This window comes from Scyliorhinus torazame, chromosome 10 (assembly GCF_047496885.1).
Source record: "Scyliorhinus torazame isolate Kashiwa2021f chromosome 10, sScyTor2.1, whole genome shotgun sequence".
Classification (NCBI taxonomy): Eukaryota; Metazoa; Chordata; class Chondrichthyes; order Carcharhiniformes; family Scyliorhinidae; genus Scyliorhinus; species Scyliorhinus torazame.
In genome coordinates, this window is record NC_092716.1 from 84,723,983 (window position 1) to 84,744,969 (window position 20,987).

At 49.6% G+C, this 20,987-nt stretch overlaps 1 protein-coding gene across 1 annotated transcript in view; it reads right to left on the reverse strand.

Moving 5' to 3' along the window:
- cenpt (centromere protein T) overlaps positions 1–16,719 on the reverse strand; it is a 107,996-nt gene extending 91,277 nt beyond the window's left edge. Inside the window, exons 1-3 of the mRNA XM_072518337.1 lie at positions 16,611–16,719; positions 12,966–13,081; positions 7,322–7,448 (exon numbers count right to left, since the gene is read on the reverse strand). Of these exons, the coding sequence (XP_072374438.1) occupies positions 7,322–7,448; positions 12,966–13,063 (225 nt within the window). The 5' untranslated portion in view covers positions 13,064–13,081; positions 16,611–16,719. The remainder of the gene's footprint in view (positions 1–7,321; positions 7,449–12,965; positions 13,082–16,610) is intronic.
- Positions 16,720–20,987: the final 4,268 nt, after the last annotated feature.

The window sequence follows — 20,987 nt, forward strand, 5'->3', positions numbered from 1 at the left end:
TGGACGCGGAGAAGGCCTTTGGTCGGGTGGAGTGGGAGTATCTTTGGGAAGTGTTGTGGAGGTTTGGGTTCGGGGAGGGGTTCATCAGTTGGGTCACGCTGCTATATAGAGCCCCGGTGGCGAGTGTGGCCACGAACCGGCGGAGGTCGGAGTACTTTCGGCTGTACCGGGGGACGAGGCAGAGGTGCCCCTTATCCCCCTTGTTGTTTGCACTGGCAATTGAGCCGCTGGCCATGGCACTGAGGGAGTCCAGGAAATGGAGGGGATTGGTCCGGGGGGGGGATACAGAGTGAGGGCGTTTGTGAGAGAGGAACACCGGGTGTCGTTGTACGCCGATGACCTGTTGTTGTATGTTGCAGATCCAGTGGAGGGGATGGCGGAGGTCATGAGGATCCTTAGGGAGTTTGGGGACATTTTGGGGTAGAAACTCAACGTACGGAAGAGTGAGCTCTTTGTGGTGCACTCAGGTGACCAGGGAAGGGGGATAGACGAGCTACCGCTGAAGAGAGCGGAAAGCAGCTTTCGGTACCTAGGGATCCAAGTAGCTAGGAGTTGGGGGGCCCTGCACAAGCTCAATTTGACACAGTTGGTGGAGCAGATGGAGGAGGATTTTAAAAGATGGGATATGCTGCCACTCTCACTAGCGGGTAGGGTGCAATAGGTCAAAATGATGGCCCTCCCGAGATTTCTTTTGTGTTCCAGTGCCTTCCCATTTTGATCCCCAAGGCCTTTTTCAAACGGGTAAGCAGGAGCATCATGGGATTTGTGTGGGCGAATAAGACCCCGAGGGGGAAGAGAGTGTTTCTGGAGCGTAGCAGGGACAGGGGGGGGCTGGCGCTGCCGAATATGTGTGGCTATTATTGGGCTGCCAATGTGGCGATGATCCATAAGTGGGTAATGGAGGGAGAGGGGGCGGCGTGGAAGAGGCTAGAGATGGCGCCCTGTGTGGGCACGAGCCTGAGGGCGCTGGTGACGGCACCGTTATTGCTCTCGCCGACAAGGTACACTACGAGTCTGGTGGTGGCAGCGACGCTGAAGATCTGGGGGCAGTGGAGGCGACACGGGGCGAGGTGGGAGCCTCGGTTTGGTCACCGATTCGGGAGAATCATCGGTTCGTCCCGGGAAGGATGGATGGGGGGTTTCAGAGCTGGCATCGGGCAGGGATTAGAAAAATGGGGGACCTGTTCATCGATGGGACGTTGGAGGGGCGCTGGAGGGGAAGTTTGGGCTACCCCCGGGAAATACCCCCGGGAAACGCTTTCAGGTACATGCAAGTGAGGGCGTTTGTGAGGCGGCAGGTGAGGGAATTCCCACTGCTTCCAGCACGTGGCATTCAGGACAGGATGATTTTGGGTTGGAGAAGGCAAGGTTTCAGCGATTTACCAGGAGCTGAAGGAAGAAGAGGCGGCCTCAGTGGAGGAGCTAAAGGGCAAGTGGGAGGAAGAGCTTGGGGAGGAGATAGATGAGGGTATGTGGGCTGATGCCCTGAGTAGGGTTAATTCTTCCTCCTCTTGCACCAGGCTCAGCCTAATACAGTTCAAAGTTACTCACAGAGCGCACATGACAGGGGCGAGGTAGAGTAGGTTCTTTGGGGTGGAGGACAGATGTGGGAGGAGCTCAGGGAGCCCAGCAAATCACGTCCATATGTTCTGGTCGTGCCCCGCGCTGGATGGGTTTTGGAGGTGTTTTGCGAGGACTATGTCCAAGGTGGTGAACGCCCGGGTCAAGCCAAGCTGGGGATTGGCATTATTTGTGGTATCGGACGAGCCGGGAGTGGAGGCAAAAGAGGCCGGTATTCTGGCCTTTGCGTCCCTGGTAGCCCGGCGGAGGATTTTGCTACTATGGAAAGATGCAAAGCCCCCTAGTGTGGAAGCTTGGATCAATGACATGACAGGGTTCATTAAGCTGGAGAGGATAAAGTTTGCCTTGCGAGGGTCAGTGCAAGGGTTCTCCAGGCGGTGGCAACCGTTCCTAGACCATCTTGCCGAGCAGTAGGAGGTCAGCAGCAGCAGGGGGGGGGGAAGAAATCCAATGTATAATTTTTTTTAATGAGAGGGGCATCTCTCCAGTTGCAATACTTTCCACCAGGACCCCCGCATAGTCGCTCCCCAGAACGCCATGAAGAACTCCATGGTCAGCCCAACCTGCCCTGGGGTTTGGCCCCTGGACAGGCTGTAGAGGGTGCCGGTCAGCTCCCCCAGGCTCCAGGCTGAGAGGGGCATCAAGCCGACCGGCGCCCTCCATGCCGACCTGCGGCAGGTCCTATGACAAAACTCTGCAAGCATCCTCGCTGGATGGATCCGGAGAGAAGAGAGCGCTGTGGAAGCTTTGGATTTAGGCCCAAACCTCCTCTGGATCCTAGATGAGGTACTCGTCATCAGCCAGCAGCATAAGGAGCTGCTGACGGACCCCATGCCTTTTTTCCAGCGAGTAGAAGGGGGAGCCGCGGTCCATGTCTGTAAGGATCTGGGTCCGCAACCTCACATACGTGCCCCGGTACCCGACAAGTTGCTGGTCCCGCAGCGCGCCCTTCTTCTCCCTGTACACCAGCCGCAGGGCCGGGTCTTCATCGGGCTGACCGAAACGGGACTCCAGGTCGAGCACCCCCTTTTCCAACTCCTTGACCCTGGATTTCCGCCTCTTTGTCGACCTCCTCGCATACTCCTGACAGAAGGTACGCACGTGAGTCTTGCCCACGTCCCACCACAGCCTCAGGAGGGGAAGCCTCCCTGCTTCCTTCTCCAGCCGGTCCAGAAGTGACGAAACGAGCCCAGGAACCGTTTGTCCTCCAGCAGCAGGTTGTTAAAATGCCAGTACGCGGATCGTGACTGAGCGCGAGATCGGGCGAGCCCCGCCCACACGAGACAGTGGTCCAAGCACGGCACCTACTGCACAGAGGCCGTCGGGACACGGGGCAGGTATGCCCTTGAAATGTAGAGGCGGTTGATTCTGGACGTTCCAACCCCAGGTCTCACAAAAGTGAAGACACTGGAGTCAGGATGGAGAGTCCTCCAGACGTCCACCAAGTCAAAGAACCCGACCAGGTTCCTTAACTTCACCACCGCACGAGAGCTGCACTGAGTACCAAGGCTGTCCTTTGTCCCGAGGGTGCAATTAAAAGCACCCCCCAGTACGATGCACTCGCCCGCGGCGATGGTGCTAAGATGAGTGGACACTTGTTCGAAGAAAGTCGTCTGCAGCTGGCCAGCCTGGGGAGAGTAGACATTCACAAAGTGAAGTACCTCGACCCCCACGCGGACCGTCAAGTGCAGCAACCGGCCAGGCACTCCTTAACCCCAAAGATCTCCGGCTGAAAATGTGGGGCCAAAAAGATAGCCACCCCGTCTAAACGTGAGGTTAGGTGACTCATGTAGATCCCCCCTTGCCATTCCAGGAGCCATGTGGCTTTGTCTCCCGGAGCAGTGTGCGTTTCTTGCAGGAAGCACGGCGCATACTTCCCGTCCCGGAGGACCGAGAAGTTCTGGAACCTGCGGAGCACGTCCCTGCTGCCGTTAATGTTGAGGCTGGCTAAGGTCACCTCCATGTCTGTAGTCAAGTGCTACCTTCACCTTTTCAGGAGCACAGGCCCCTCTGCTCCCTCAGGAGTCCAGCAAGGAAAGACTTCTGCCAGCGCTGCTCAGAAGCATCCAGGTGCCCCGCCTCTTTAACGTAAGCGCGGGAAGACCGGATGAGCAGCGCCAAGTCCGACCACCGGTCGAGGGCTAGCTGCACTCGGTTTTGGTGACCGCGGGTTGCACGCAGAAAATCCCGGAGATCCCGTCGGGGGATGAGGGGCGACTCGGTGTCAGCCACGAGGGAGTCCACCATCTCGCTGCTGATGGATCCAAAATCATCCCCCGTGCCTCCCACCGAGCAACTGTCCTCTTCCGGGCAGTCGCCACCTGGGACCGAGTCCTCCGCCACATTGACTATGGCGGAAGGCACGGTCCCACCAACCAGCCCTGGGTCTGCCTCGATCCCACCTCACGGATCGTCGACAGACGGGTTCCTCGCAGACTCCTCTAATTGTATCAGGCCAGAGGGAGGTGGCGGCTCAGATCCCCCCTCCTCTAGCGATGCCGGGCCACCAGATAGATCTGGGAACAGTTCAGGAAAAAGCTCCGGGGTGAAGATAGGGACTGCCGGCGTCAGAGGCTGGGATGGAGAGGGGAGGCGCTCCTCGTCACCACCACCCAATGACCCTGAGGTCAGGGAGCCGTCAGAGCCCTCCGGCGATGTAAAAAGGAACGTCTCTGGGGTGCAAAATTGACCCGGGCGGTACGGGCCCTCGGGGGTCTCACTCGCACCTGGCACCGAGATGTCCTGCTCGGGGGGCTGCGACAGCTCAGTGGTTGACAGATGATGGACATTGTCTAATCTCTTCCGGGTGCGCGGTGTAACGTCAAGGGGCAGGGTTCGGGGCGCCACCCGCTCCATTGCAGGGGGCTCATGATGTTTCTCTTCCCCCCCCCCCCCCCCCCCCCCCCCCCCTCCAAGGAGTGGCGCCGCTTGCGGGGGGGGGGGGTCCTGCGCCGAAGAAATCTCCATTCTCGCAACGCCCCCCCTTCCCTCAACACTTTGCCCCCGGGTTTGAGATGTTGCCTTCTTCTGCGCCGGCCTGGGAACACGCGCATCACCACCTTGCTGACCCGCGCCAAAACGACGAAGGGCCCAGTACCCGACGCTAAGGCGTCAATGGGCCAGGGATGAGCTTGAGTGTCCATGGTGGCCCCCAGGCCAGAGTTCCGGGGCGCAGTGGTCTCTAGGCTAATGGGGTCGGGGGTATTTGCAGCCGATCCCCGCCTTGCCTTCTTTCGGGCCTTGCGGCCTGGTGGATGCCCCCCTCATCCACTCTGGCAGCCGACCGGCCAGTCTGCGCCAGCACGGTGTCCCCCTGTAGGGTCGGGGTGGTAATGGCAATGGAGGGGGAGGGGCCGGCGGTGCCACTCGCAGCCACCTTGGCGTCAGTGGTGGCTTTGGAAGCGGGGCAGTTCTTCCGCACGTGCCCCACCTTCTTGCAGGCGTGGCACCGCACGCCATCTGCAGACCAGAAGATGCGGAAGGTCTCCCCTGGATGGGAGACCTTGAATCCCCCCTCTAACACATCCTCCCGGGCCAAGAGGATGAAAGCCCGAGGGGGGCGTCCTTCAGGCCGAAAGGGGACGGCGCTACCTCAGAACGAACCTCCCCAGTTGTTGGAGGTGGGGGAGGAGGAGCTCGGTGAGGAGGTAAGGCGGGACATTGGACAATATGACCTGCTCGGCAGTGGCCTCAAGAGGGTCCACTGCCACGTAGGTCCCGCCCACCGCAAGCCCCTTTTCAAGGATGAGGTGAACCGCCCTCTCAGCCCTCAGGAAGAACACGACTTTCCCCTACATTCGAGAGGCGGCCACAATGGCCGAGGGGCCGACGACCCAGGCCATCGCGCGAATGCATGCCTCTATGGTGACGGTGGGGTGAGCGTAGCACTTTACGTCCAGCTTTTGCGCCAGTAACCGGAAAGGTGGTGGGGCTACAGGAGCAGTGGAGGCCGAAGAGGGCAGCACTCCCGCATAGGCGGCTCTGGTCGGCCCCGCCGCTGGCGTAGGTGGAGTGGCCATCAGGGCAAGTGCTATGCCCACCCCAATGTGGGCTTTGTCGCGTTGGAATTTAATTGACAAAATAGATAGTGGGAAGGGGATTGTCAGGGGAAAGGCGAGGTGGAATGACGTATTCTCCCCCTTGGAAGGTATACGGGGGAGCAAAGCAGGGAAGGGAAGATAAGAGAGAACAAGGAGCACTGTTGGAGGAGGTCAGCAACACAGGAGGGTGGGACACCATAGATGGGGTGTCCGAGGTGAGAGACTCCTGTCACTCTGGGTGAAGCTGGAGGGTGGGAGGATTGGGGATCTTCAGCCGCCGGAGGGGGCCCAGCAAAAAAAAAAAAAAAAAACAGTCCGTGCTCCCACCCTAGGTCACCACACTGAGGTAAGTGACGCTAGTTTAAAGAAGTCTTCGTCCCACGTAGGGCTCAGTAAAATACAGTCTGTGCTCCACCCTGGAACGACCACCCAATGGAACCGATCTCCTCCCTGCTGGTGTGTGGGATCCTCAGCCCGGGAGTGGGCTCAGCAACCACTCGATATCCCCGACCCGGAACAAGCTCAGTAGATGGAATGAGGAAGGCCTGACAGTTAGGAGGGCAGGGCAGGGCCGGGCCCTCAGCCAGGGAGGGGCCCACAAACAAACAGTACAAAGGGCTTTACTACCTTGTTTTTGTAGCCACCTTCCTGTTGTTGTTCCCCCTCTCCTCCTTCCCCTCTCTCTCTCTCCTTCCTGCAGGCAAGTCAGCAACAGCCAGCACTAGAAACAGCACTCAACAACAGAGACAGAGAGCTGGTGCTGTGAATCCACAGTGCTAGCCACTTGTGCTACCGTGCTTTCCAATTAAGGGGCAATTTAGCGTGGCCAATTAACCTAACCAGCACATCTTTAGGTTGTGGGGGTGAAACCCATGCAGACGTGGGGAGAATGTGCAAACTCCACACGGACAATGACCCAGGGCCGGGATTTGAACCCGGGTCCTCAACGCCGCAGTGCTAACCATTGCGCCACATGCCGCCCCTCGGCTGAGATTATTCATGAAGGTCCGTGCACGCGCCAGTTCTGCTCCGCTCTATAAGTGGGAGCCACCCTGTGCATGACCATTTAGTTCATGGCTCCCACCTGAAGTCACTATTGTCTTTATGATGTTAAGGTAGTAATACTGTGTTCGCAATACAGTTTGTCTTAATATGCCATATCCCTATTTGTGCAAGATATCACTCCCGAGCGAAGTACCCTTTCCTCACATACTTACAATTCTTTTTTTTAATTTTAGAGTATCCAATTATTTTTCCAATTAAGGGTCAATCCACCTACCCTGCACATCTTTGGAGTGTGGGGAGGAGACCCACAGGCACGGGGAGAATGTGTAAAGTCCACAGAGACAGTGACCCGGGGCCAGGATCGAACCCGGTTTAAGTGCCGTAGGCAGCAGTGCTAACCACTGCGCCGCCATGTCACCCTGCCAGTCTTACAAATTTAAACAAAATATTGGGGTTTCAGTCCGGTATCCGAGCAAATGTTGGGGTCTGGGCCTGGATCATAATACAAGATACTTAATGACATTGAGGGTTATGGGAAAATAGCATTGAGGTAGACAATCAGCCATGACCTAGCTGAATTATGGAGCAGGCTTGATGGTTTATTGCTGCTCCTATGTTTCTAAACCCTTCACTATACTAGATTAAAATCAACTAATGTTGGTTGGGATGAAATATCAGAAAAAATGATTACTCACAGTGGTATTATTTCTCAGAGAATAGCTCCGTCTTCCTTTCTCTTGGCTGCGAAGAACCATAGTTGGAGACTTCTGTATAGGGATATTAATGAGCTTTTTAGGAGTACTTGCCTTTTTCTGTAATGTACTGTTGGAAGAGAAAAATAATTAAATTCTACAAAATTGGCAATGAATAATTAGTAGGTGTCATAAATCACTAACTGTGGATCAAATTATATCTGGTTAAAATATTTGTTAAGCTGTGTAGAAAGAAGATTGTTGGTACACCTTTGGTCCTGATTACGCCATTCACTACATCGCCCTCTGAATAAAATGTCAAACAGTACGACAAAGCATTCATAGATCAACAACTCAACACTTGAGTTCAGCACTAAAACGGCATGACAACTTTGCAGCCAACTATAAAGAGCGCAGAGAGAGGGAGGGGCTGGACATCAATAAAAAGGCCAAAGAGGAGCGCGGACATCAATAAAGAAGGCAGGGAGAGGGGCAGGACGTCAATAAAAAGGGCAGAGAGAGGGGCGCGACGTAAATACGGAGGGCAGAGAGGGGCGGGATGTCAATAAAGAGGGCAGAGAGGTCAATAAAGAGGGCAGAGAGAGAGGAGCGGGATGTCAATAAAGAGGGCAGAGAGGGGAGAGGTGTCAATAAAGAGGTCAGAAGAGAGCGCAGGGTGTCAATAAAGATGGCTGAGAGAGGGGCAGGACGTCAAAAAAGAGGGCAGGGAGCAGAACCTCAATAGAGAAGGCAGAGAGAAGGGCGGGATGTCAATAAAGAGGGGGGGGAGAGAGAAGCGCGACATCAATAAAGTGGTCAGAGAGAGCGCAGGGCTTCAATAAAGAGGGCAGAGAGAGGGGCAGGACGTCAATAAAGAGGGCAGAGAGATGGGTGGGAGGTAAATAAGGAGGGAAGAGAGGAGCGGGTGTCAATAAAGAGGGCAGAGAGAGAGGAGCGGGATGTCAATAAAAAGGGCAGAGAGAGGAGCGGGACGTCAATAAAAAGGGCAGAGAGAAGGGCGGGATGTCAATAAAGAGAGCAGAGAGAGGAGCGGGACGTCAATAAAGAGAGCAGAGAGGGGAGAGGTGTCAATAAAGAGGTCAGAAGAGAGCGCAGGGTGTCAATAAAGAGAGCTGAGAGAGGGGCAGGACGTCAATAAAGAGGGCAGAGAGAAGGGCGGGATGTCAATAAAGAGGGCAGAGAGAGGGGTGGGACATCAATAAAGAGGGCAGAGAGGTGCGAGGTGTCAATAAAGAGGGCACAGAGATGGGCAGGACGTCAATAAAGAGGGCAGAGAGAGGAGCGAGATGTCTATAAAGAGGGCAGAGAGAGGGGCGGGATGTCAATAAAAAGGGCAGAGAGAGGGGCGGGACGTCAATAAAGAGGACAGAGAGAGGGCAGGGTGTCAATAAAGAGGGCAGAGAGGGGCGGGACATCAATAAAGAGGGCAGAAAGAGGGCAGGGCGTCAATAAAGAGGGCAGAGAGGGGAGCGGGATGTCTAGAAAGAGGGCAGAGAGAGGGGCGGGATGTCATTAAAAGGGCAGAGAGAGGGGCAGGACGGTAATAAAGCGGGCAGAGAGAGGGGCGGGACGTCAATAAAGAGGGCAGAAAGGGCAGCACGGTGGTGCATTGGGTTAGCTCTGTTGCGTCATGGTGCCGAGGTCCCAGGTTCGAACCCGGCTCTGGGTCACTGTCCGTGTGGAGTTTGCACATTCTCCCCGTGTTTGCGCAGGTTTCACCCCTGACAACCCAAAGATGTGGTTAGGTGGATTGGCCACGCTAAATTGCTCCTTAATTGGAAAAAATTAATTTGGTACTCTAAATTTATATTACAAAAAAAATAAGGAGGGCAGAGAGAGGGGCGGGATGTCAATAAAGAGGGCAGAGAGAGGGGGAACGTCAATAAAGAGGGCAGAGAGAGGGGCGGGATGTCAATAAAGAGGGCAGAGAGAGGGGGAACGTCAATAAAGAGGGCAGAGAGAGGGGCGGGATGTCAATAAAGAGGGCAGAGGGCAGGGCGTCAATAAAGAGGGCAGAGATGGGGTGTCAATAAAGAGGGCAGAGAGAGGGGCGGGATGTCAATAAAAAGGGCAGAGATGGGGCGTCAATAAAGAGGGCAGAGAGAGGGGCGGAACGTCAATAGGGAGGGCAGAGAGCGGGGCAGCACGTCAATGAAGAGGGCAGAGAGAGGCGGGAAGTCAATAAAGCAGGCAGTGATGGAATGGGCAAAGATGGAGGAGAGCTCCTGCACAAGAACAACCCTCTGAGCCCTCGTCATGGCAGCACTCCTATCCCCACCAACCAACCACTCAACAAGCCCAGTGGTGGTAGCCACTCTCCGAACCTGGAATCAAATGAGGCAACACTTCGGCTAAACCAAAATGTCCACTACAGCCCCCATCTGCGACAACCACAGGTTTGCGCCAGCCATGCTAGACGCCACCTTTAGTGGGTGGAGACAGGAATGGGGGCACTGACTGTTAGGGACTTCTAAATAGAGGACAACCTCACAACCTTAAAGGAACTGACAGAAAAACTACAACTACCCAACAGGAACAAACTGCGACACCTACAGGGAAAGAACTTTCTCCGCAAGGAGAAATCAACATACCCACAGACCAGAGATACACAACACTAGAGTACTAATGGACGCAGGTAACCGAGGAGGGGGGGGGGGGACAGCGGGGACCCGTACGGACAACTATTAGAAAGGGCATGCTCCCCACTGAACGAGACACGAGAAAAGTGGGAGGAAGAACTAGGGATAGAAATAGGGTGGAGACTCAGAAGCAAAACACTGAACAGGTCCAACTCCACTTGCCACGCTAAGCCTCATGCAGCACAGATCACACCTGAAAAGATTGTGAATGAGCAGGTTCTTCCCAGAGGTGGAGGACAATGTGAACACTGCCAGGGAAGCCCGGCTAACCACACCCACATGTTCTGGGCATGCCCCAGACTTAACGGGTTCAGGACAGCTTTCTTTGAAGCAATGCCCAAGATTATGGGGGTGAGGGTGGAGCCGTGCTCCAAAGTGGCAGTCTTCGAGGTATCGAACGAGCCAGAGCTATTTATAGGGAAGGGGCTGACCCCCTTGTCTTTACTTCCCTAATCGCCTGCTGAAGAATCCTGCTCGGCTGGCGATCAGCAGCACCACCCAAAGCTGCAGACTGGCTGGCAGATCTATCAGAGTGTGTCCACCTGGAGAATATCAAATTTGCCATCCAAGGGTCAGATGAGGTCTTCCACAAAACATGGAGTCCATTCACCAACTTCTTCCAGGACCTGTTTAAAGCCATCAGAGCGAGTTGTGCGGGGAGACCACACAGGAGCCAACAAGGCAGCAGGGAACAGGTAAGGGGGGGGGGGGTTCAGACAACAGGAGGCAGGAATAGACAACAGGAGGCCAAGTGCAAGGCCACAAAGTACAAGACCCCAAAGAAACACCTAAAATATGAATGGGGGGGGGGAGACTTCTGAGCAAATGTCACGAACAGAAAAATTGCTTCTTGAATGCAAGTAATGCCTTTGTTGGCCTGTGTAAGTGACATAAGAGCTGCATGTTCTGTTAAGAATGCTGTTTAATGGGAACTAGTGTTAAGGTTAAGAAACTAAATGCAATCTGTTATTGTTAGGGTTGAAGTTTAAATGTTATTTTCTTTTCATAGATCATAGAATTTACAGTGCAGAAGGAGGCCATTCGGCCCATCGAGTCTGCACCGGCTCTTGGAAAGAGCACCCTACCCAAGGTCAACACCCCCACCCTATCCCCATAACCCAGTAACCCCACCCAACACCAAGGGCAATTTTGGACACTAAGGGCAATTTATCATTTATCATGGCCAATCCACCTAACCTGCACATCTTTGGACTGTGGGAGGAAACCGGAGCACCCGGAGGAAACCCACGCACACACAGGGAGGATGTGCAGACTCCACACAGACAGTGACCCAAGCCGGAATCGAACCTGGGACCCTGGAGCTGTGAAGCAATTGTGCTATCCGCAATGCTACCGTGCTGCCCGGTATAATAATAATAGTAAAGATTATTTTATTTTAATAAAGTTTGTTTATAAAATAACCACGCCCTACTTCTGATAATATAACTCCTGGCACGAATCAATCTTTCCACACTATCTTAAAACTTAAAAATGTTATGGTTCTGGTGCTGTCTCATAGCCACTGCTGAGAGCTGACCAAGCATCCGTAACACTATCCCAGACCACAAGTGATCCAAGTGATGAAAAATAGCTCAAGCGTTATACAATAGCATTGAGAGATTTGAATCTGTACAGTGAAATTTCATTGGATTTTAAAACCAATACCTTAATAGAATACAAAACCAGGAGGCATAGGATACAGAACTGGCTCGGTCACAGAAGGCAAAAGGTAGCAGTAGAAGGGTTTTTTTCTGAATGGAAGTTTGTGACTAGTGGTGTTCCACAAGGATCTGTGTTGGGGCCTCTTGTTGTCTGTAGTATACATAAATGATTTGGAGGAAGATGTAGCTGGTCTGATTAGCCAGTTCGCGGATGACACCAAGGTTGGTAGAGTGGCAGATAGTGTTGAGGATTGTCAGAGGATACAACAAGACATAGATAGGTTGGAGACTTGCGCAGAGAAATGGAAAATGGAGTTTAATCCAGAAAAATGTGAGGTAATGCATTTTGGTAGGTCTAACATAGAGGGGAAATATACCGTAAATGGCAAACTCTTAGAAATATAGAAAGTCAGAGAGATCTGGGCATGCAGGTCCACAGATCTCTGAAAGTGGCAACACAATGGACATGGTAGTCAAGAAAGCATAAGGAATGCTTGCCTTCATTGGACAGGGCATAGAGTATAAAAACTGGCAAGTCATGCTACAGTTGTATCGAACCTTGGTATAGCCGCACTTAGGATATTGCGCACAATTCTGATTGCCACACTACCAGAAGGATGCGGAGGCTTTGGAGATGGTGCAGAGGAGATTTACCAGGATGTTGCCTGGTCTGGTGGGTATTATCTATGCGGAGAGGCTGAATAGACTCTGACTGTTTTCATTAGAACAACGGAGGTTGAGGGGTGACCTGATAGAGGTCTACAAGATTAGGAGGGGCATGGATAGAGTGGATGGGCAGGCACGTTTTCCCAGGGTGGAGGGGTCAGTCACCAGGAGGCATAGGTTTAAGGTCCATGGGGCAAAGTTTAGAGGGGATGTGCGAGGCAGGTTTTTTACGCAGAGGGTGGTGAGTGCCTGGAACGCATTGCCAAGGGAGGTTGTGGAAGTAGATACATTAACGGCGTTCAAAAGGCATCTTGACAAATACATGGATAGGATGGGTATAGCGGGAATATGGCACAAGGAACTGTTGAGGGTCATGACCGGTACATGCTTGGAGGGCCGAAGGGCCTGTTCCTGTGCTATATTGTTCTTTGCTCTTCACCTCTCAGCCATCGCAGCTGTAAAATTCTGACAGAGGGAAGATTTTAAATCATGCACCCACAGAGATTGGAACCTGGAGCCTTAGAATGCTAACCCCTCTGTGTGACTGAGGTGGCATTAATGTTGTGTGTCTCAAAAAAGGTAATGCCTTGGAAATGGTTACTCATGTCAGTGGAGTTGGAGAGGTAGACAGGTAACTAATAGGGACGGTAACATTCCTACCTCTTTCTTCCTTGACGTACTATACTCTGTGCAACTTCATCAGCAATCATACCCTTAATTAGGGTGCGCATCGTCATATCTTCAGGTGAAGAATCCATCTTTTTGATGAGAAAAATCTGCAGAAACAAAATCAGTCAACGCAAGTAGTTTGTTCCACCCAGTCATCTATAGTTAACCCAGAAAGTCTGGAAATCCTTCATATTTTCTTGGAATTTAAAAGCAGATTGAATTTAAAAGCTGTGCATCCCATTTGTTTAAGTTGCTGATTAGGAAACATTCTATGTTCTATCCTGCCATGTATTCACTGATGAGTAAATTGTCTGGACTGTGAAAAGCAACAAAACACAAAAATAAACGCAATCCAGGAATACACTGTTATTTCAATGCTAAACTCTCCTTAATTTTCAAATTGTCCAGATTGTCTCTGCACACTCCAAAATAAACCTGAAGTGCTTTGGTTCCCCACTCAAAAATATTTATCTGATCATTTTATACAGTAAAGATAAATACACCCGGTTGAAGGGGTGGAAAAATACTGCTGGTTCCTCCACTGCTCAGCACTATCCAGTGGTGAGTGTTAAAAGTGCTATTGCATGAAAATTGGAACAGTTCAGCTGAGATCCCCTTAAGAGTTGAATATCCACCATCATTCTATTTTTCTTGCTCAAATGTGACTAGACAGCTGGATGAACACAGAAAACATATCAGCACTCATGAATCTGCATCTGATAATAGGTAACCTGATTGGACAGGCAAAAGATTGTTGCTGTGGAAGCAGTATTCTAACAAAATAAACCTGTAAACCCAGAGAAAAGGAATATTGATATCACTACCTTAAAGTCTGAAAATTCATATTCCAATGCCAGAGTTTTCATTCAATATTCATCAAGAGAATATTTACTTCATATTGAAGTTATTTTCCCTTTGCAGTATAGCCTTTAAACAGGAATTTTCTACAATAATAGATCTGGAATTTAATACAGCAATACTCGCCAAAGAACACACAGCTATTTTCAGGTAATTATCTACGTGATTAAGACCGGGAAGTGTCACTGTGGCTTTATTGAAAAGATTTCCAATGATCCCATGCCTTATCAGAAAAAAGGTTTGAAATTTGTCCAGCATTACTTTTGAGGTGCAGCAAATGATGATAAAAGTAGAAATCAGTTTATGAAAAGCCAGACCACGCATCAGTGAGATGAAAGACCATTCTCTTTTGTGGTTCGTAGGATTGGTCAAAGTTCAGGTTACAATTTAATTTCAGATCTCAGCCACAAATATGCAGTCAGTTCCTTGAACAACTGTCCTGAAAATGTACATGGTGCTGGATCATAGAATCAGCGCCAGGATAATAGTCAATGCACAGGTTCTTTGGGTTATGGGATTGTTACACCTTGTGCCCTGATTACAGATTCAATGTCCTCCCCCGATTGCAGTTGGTTCGCTAGCTACCTACTCAATTCCTTGGATGGCTTCAAAAATGACAGGCTTAGCACCCTGGTTACAAGGTCAGTTCTCTGAGTCAGTGCGATGGTTCATTCCCTAAATCAGCAATCCTGTTACAGGATCAATTCCTGGCTACCAGGTCAGTTCTCTGGGTTATGTCTAGTGACCAGGTCAGTTATCTTAGTCAGTTGCCCAGATTAGCACAGCGGTTATCACTGTTGCTTCACAGCGCCAGGGTCCTTGGTTTGATTCCCGGCTTCGTTCACTGTCTGTGCCGAGTCTGCATGTTTTTCCTGTGTCTGCATGGGCTCCCTCTGGGTGCTCCAGTTTCCTCCCACAAGTCCCGCTGTTAGGTGAATTGGACATACTGAATTCTCCCTCTGTGTACCCGAACATGCGCCAGAATGTGGCGACTAGGGGCTTTTCACAGTAACTTAATTGCAGTGTAATGTAAGCCCACTTGTGACAATGAAGATCATTCTTATTATTTTAGATTACATATACTTGCCCTAGGTCAGTTTCACAGATCAGTTCCCTAGGTTAGCATCTTGGTTATCTGCTCAGTTCAGAGTCAAATTCCTAGTTAAATCTCCTGAGTAAGGGCAGCAGTGGTTAGCATTGCTGCCGAACATTGTCTGGGACCTGCGTTCGGTTCCAGCCTTGGGTGATTGTCTGTGTGGAGTTTGCATGTTTTCCTAGTGTCTGCATGGGTTTTCTCCCACAATTCAATGTGCAGATTAGGATTGGCCATGACCAAGGCACGGGGTTATGGGGATAGGGGAGAGGAGTGGGCCTAGGTAGAGTGCTCTTTCAAATGGTCAGTGCAGACCGATGGACCAAATGGCTTCCTTCCATACAGTAGGGATTCTATGTACCCACACCAGGTTAGTTTCCAGGGACAGTTCCCTGGTTACGTGTCTGGTTATGGGGTCAGTTCCTTGGCAACTCTTTTAATGCATGTATACAGGATTTGTGTCTTCTGCACCAGGTTGATTCCCTAGGTGCATCCTCCTTACCAGGTCAGTTACCTTAGTTAGTTTCTTAGTTACCAGGTCATTACTGGGTCAGGGTCCATGTTACCAGTACAGTTCCCGTTACCGGGTTTGTTCCTTGGGTATGTGCACTGGTTAGCGGGTCGGTTCCCTAGGTAGGTGCACTGGTTACCGGGTCGGTTCCCTGGGTAGGTGCACTGGTTACAGGGTCAGTTCCCTGGGTAGGTGCACTGGTTACAGGGTCAGTTCCCTGGGTAGGTGCACTGGTTACAGGGCCAGTTCCCTGGGTAGGTGCACTGGTTACAGGGTCAGTTCCCTGGGTAGGTGCACTGGTTACAGGGTCAGTTCCCTGGGTAGGTGCACTGGTTACAGGGTCAGTTCCCTGGGTAGGTGCACTGGTTACAGGGTCAGTTCCCTGGGTAGGTGCACTGGTTACAGGGTCAGTTCCCTGGGTAGGTGCACTGGTTACAGGGTCAGTTCCCTGGGTAGGTGCACTGGTTACAGGGTCAGTTCCCTGGGTAGGTGCACTGGTTACAGGGTCAGTTCCCTGGGTAGGTGCACTGGTTACAGGGTCAGTTCCCTGGGTAGGTGCACTGGTTACAGGGTCAGTTCCCTGGGTAGGTGCACTGGTTACCAGGTCATTGACCTGGATAGGTGCCGTGGTTACCAGCTCATTTACCAGAGTAGGTGCACTGTTTACCGGGTCATTTACCTGGGTAGGTGCCCTGGTTACCAGGTCAGTTCCTTGGGTAGGCGCTCTGGTTATTGGGTCAGTTCCCTGGGTAGGTGCACTGGTTACCGGATCTGTTCCCTGGGTAGGTGCCCTGGTTAACGGGTCAGTTCCCTGGGTAGGTGCACTGGTTACCGGGTCATTTACCTGGGTAGGTGCACTGGTTACTGGGCCATTTACCTGAGCAGGTGCACTGGTTACCGGGCCATTTACCTGGGTAGGTGCATTGGTTACCGGGTCAGTTCCCTGGGTGGGTGCACTGGTTACCGGGTCAATTACCTGGGTAAGTGCATTGGTTACCGAGTCATTTACCGGAGTAGGTGCATTGGTTACCGGGTCAGTTCCCTGGGTGGGTGCACTGGTTACCGGGTCAGTGTACACTGCGCCGGGTGTTGGGTTCCATACCTACTCGTATTTGAACTCTGTGTAAGGAGTTTGAGTGACACTCGGACCCTTACGGTTAGTTGACCTGCTCACCAGTCCGGGCTGTTTGAGTGTGGCGCCCGCTCCAATATGCTCGGCGAATCGAGTTCGTTAATGCTCCGCTCGCGCCTTCCTCACAATTCAACTGGTTCTCGCGAGAAGCTGCAGCCGGAAGTGCGAGGTCATGACTGCATCAATCCCGCAATGGGCTCTGGGAGATGTAGTTTGTTTTCTGCCGCTCCTTCCTGGGATGCAGCAGCTGGCGAATTTCATAATTGTCCTCCATTAGCGACCCCGTTTCCTTTATGTTTGTTCAGTACAGATTTTATTTAAGTGTTCAGATTTATTTTACCTTCTATAAACCTTCTGTGGCTGGCTGGCTGGCTAGTTTAGTGGAACAGCTGTGATATATGTTGGAAACCTAATTTCAATATGCAGAGCTGTAACAGGCCCTGAGAAAGTTCTACGTTTATTAATGAGCGAGCGATTGACACATTAGTTGGAACTCTTATAAAAACACTATGTTGAAGTCACATTTTGAATATTACAGCAAAGACACTGGTTATGGCTGTTCCATAATTGTTTATTGTTCACACCGGCTATTTAGCTGAACACTGCCCTGCTGCCTCCACTGTAATATTCGAGCAACTACCTAAATCCATTTAAAGGATGTGGAGATTATGCCTGTGAGAAAGAACACATTCTTCCTATTGTATGTGGTTGTTTTTTTCACAACCCTTCACAATTAAAAAAAATCTATCGGGTCACTCCTTCAGCTTCTATACTCCACTTTAAAGAAACACTCTCGATGGGCATATTCCAAGAAAAATCACCCCAGAAGCTCTCACTTCAAATTGCCCCATTCAATCAAGCAGTCCTTTCCCACCATCTTTAACTAATTAACGATTCATCTGAGGAAGGAGTAGCGCTCCGAAAGCTAGTGATTCGAAACAAACCTGTTGGACTTTAATCTGGTGTTGTAAGACTTCTTACTGTAATTAACAAAAGTGTTCAAAGAAAGCAATAAAGTGTTAAAACCACTACGACCTTTTCTTCCACCTTGATTACAGCAGTATTGAGGATATTAATCTTTAGTTCCCCGAGATTGACAATCCTGAAGAGATGGCAACACTGTACAATTTCACTCTGATGATGATTGATTATTGAGATTGTGAAAAGGGGACAGACATATGATTTAATGTGGGTATAACCGAGGTCATTAATATGATTTCATGTGGGTATAACCGAGATCATCAAATCTAGACCAGATGCAACTCAATAAACATGCTTTATTTTCCTCTAATCTGGACACCCTTATCTGGCAGAAGTGCTGCTCCAACATTCATGCCTTAATCCAAAACTCATCAAATGGCCTGATGAAAGTTGTTTTCCAAGCAGCACAATGGCATAGTGCATTCCAGTTGCAAGATGCCATGTCAAGGGGTGCAGTTCTGTGCCAATTTATTTTCATCTTTTTTTCCATTTTGGTACAGGAAAGGATTTAGAAATGTCATGATCTCAGTTTAAAACCAACCCTTTCATCCGCATGTCACATTCATTTCATATTTTCAGCTGCATCCTTGACTAACGATGTACGGAATGCAACAGGATAACTGATAATACAAAACACAAGAATTAGGAGTAGGAGTAAGTCATTCAGCCCTTGGGCCTGCTCCACCATTCAATAACAATATGGCTGTTCGGATTGTGACCTCAACTCCACTTTCCTGCCTGCCCCATGTTGATCAAAAATCTATCTAATTCAACCTTGCATTTAATCAATGACCCTGCCTCCACTGCTCTCTGGACATGAGAATTCCACAGAATAACGACCCACGAAAAGAAAAATAATTCTCATCTCAGTCTTAAATGGGAGACCCCTGATTTTTTTTAAACTGTGCCCCCCAATTCTAGATTTCCTCACAAGGGGAAACACCCTCGCAGCATCAACCCTGCCATGTCCCTTCAGGATATTATATGATTCAATAAGAACACATCTCATCCTTCTGAACTCTAATGGGTATGGGCCCAACTTTCTCAACCCTTCCTCATAATCTAACTCCTCTGTCCCAGGTTTTGGTTGAGTGAGAGGGATGCACAGTGGCGCAGTGGCTATCACTGCTGCCTCACACCGCCAAGTATCCGGGTTTGATCCCAGCCCCGGGTCACTGTCCAGTGGAGTTTGCACATTCTCCCCATGCCTGTATGGGTCTCACACTCACAACCCAAAAAGATGTGCATGGTAGGTGAATTGGCCACGCTAAATTGCCCCTTAATTGGATAAAAAATAACTGGGTAAGCTAAATTTATTTTTTACAAAAGGATTTGGTTGAGTGAACCTTCTCTGAACTGCATCTAATGTGATAATACTCTTCCTTAATTAAGGAGATCAAAAATGTCTAGATGCAGTATCACTAAGGCACTGTACAGCCGCAGTATTACTTCCTTATTTTTATACTCAATTTCCTTTGCAATAAATGCTAATATCCCATTTACCTACCTAAAATTCTGCTTTACCTGCATCCTACCTTCTTGTGATTCATGTATCAGGACACCCAGAACCCTCTGTAATATAGAATTATGCAATACCTCTCCATTTAAATAATATGCTGCATTTCTACTCTTCCTGCCCAAGTGGACAAGTTCACATTTTCCCACATTATCTACCAAATTGGGCGGCGCGGTGGTGCAGTGGTTAGCACTGCTGCCTCATGGCAGCGAGGACCCAGGTTTGATCCCGGCCCCAAGGCACTGTCTGTGTGGAGTTTGCACATTCTCCCCTGTCTGCGTGGGTCTCACCCCCACAGCCCAAAGATGTGCAGGTAGGTTGATTGGCCACACTAAATTGCTCCTTAATTGGAAAAAGAAAATAATTGGATACTCTAAATTTATTTTTTAAAGATTATCTACCAAGTTTTTGCCGATGCACAGAACCTATCTAAATCCCTTTGTAGACTTTTTATGTTCTCTTGATCGCCCACTTTCCTATCTATCTTTGTGTCATCAGCAAATTTAGCTACCATATAATCAGTCCCATCATTCAAGTCGTTAATGTAGATCATAAATATTTGAAGCCCCAGCACTGATCCGTGCGGCACTTCCCTAGTTACCGCTTGCCAACCAAAACATCTCTACTTTCTGCTTTCAGTTAGCTAACCAATTCTTAATCAGTGCTAATTTGTTACCGCGACAACATGTGCTCTTATTTTGTGAAGTAACCTTTGATGCGGCACCTTATAAATTGCCTTTTGGAATTTAAGTACACCACATCTACAGGTTCCCTTTTACCTGCCTTGCTGTCACTTCCTCAAAGAACTCTCATAAATTAGACAAACATTATTTCCCTTTCACTAAACCATGTTGACTCTGCCTGATTGCATTATGATTTTCAAAATGTCCACCTCAAAATTACCTCCTCAATAATGGGTTCTCCTTTTTCCATCACAGATATTAAGCTAACTGGCCTTTAGTCTCCTACTTTCTGTCTCCCTCCTTTCTTGAATAAAGTTGTCACATTTGTGGGCAGCAAGGTGGGTGCAGTGGTTAGTGCTGCTGCCTTAGGGTGCCAAGGTCCCAGGTTTGATCTCGGTTCTGGGTCACTGTCCATGTGGAGTTTGCACATTCTCCCCGTGTTGCATGGGTTCGCTCCCACAACCCAAAGATATTCAGGGTAGGTGAATTGGCCATGCTAAATTGCCCCTTAATTGGAAAAAATGAATTGGATACTGTAAAAAAAAAAATTTTTAATTGTCACATTTGTGATTTTCCAATCTGCTTAGACCTTTCCAGAATCCAAGGATCTTTGAAAGATGACAATCAATGTACCTACTCACTTACTATCTCTGCAGCCACTTCTCTTGAGACCATCAGGTCCAAGGGACATCAAATTTTTGTTCAATTGTTTTTCTAGTACCTTTTCCCAAAGATTGTGATTGTTTTAAGTTTCTCTCATGATTTTCCTTCTTGATATTCTACTATCCTTGGGATGATTTTCATCTTCCACAGTGAAGACACCAAATAATCATTCAGCATTTCTGCCATTTCCTTGTTTCCCATTAATTTCCCAATCTTACCCTCTAACGGACAACTCACTTTGGCTAGATTTCCTCTTAAAATAATTATAGGAAGTCTTATTATTCGTTTTTATGTTTCTTGCTAGCTTTCTCTACTACACTTCTTCATTTTTTTTCGTCATATTTTGTTAGTTTCTAGAATCTGTCCAATCTTATGACTTACCACTAATCTTCACAGTATTGTATATTTGTTCTTGCAACTTGACATCATCCTTTCCTTAACTTTGGTTTCAGATTCCAGCATCCGCAGTAATTTGCTATTATCCTTAACTTCCTTTGTTAGCCACGGATGGTGCATCCTTCTCATAGGGTCTTTCTTTCTTAAAGGAATATATCTTTGCTAAAAGTTATGAAATAT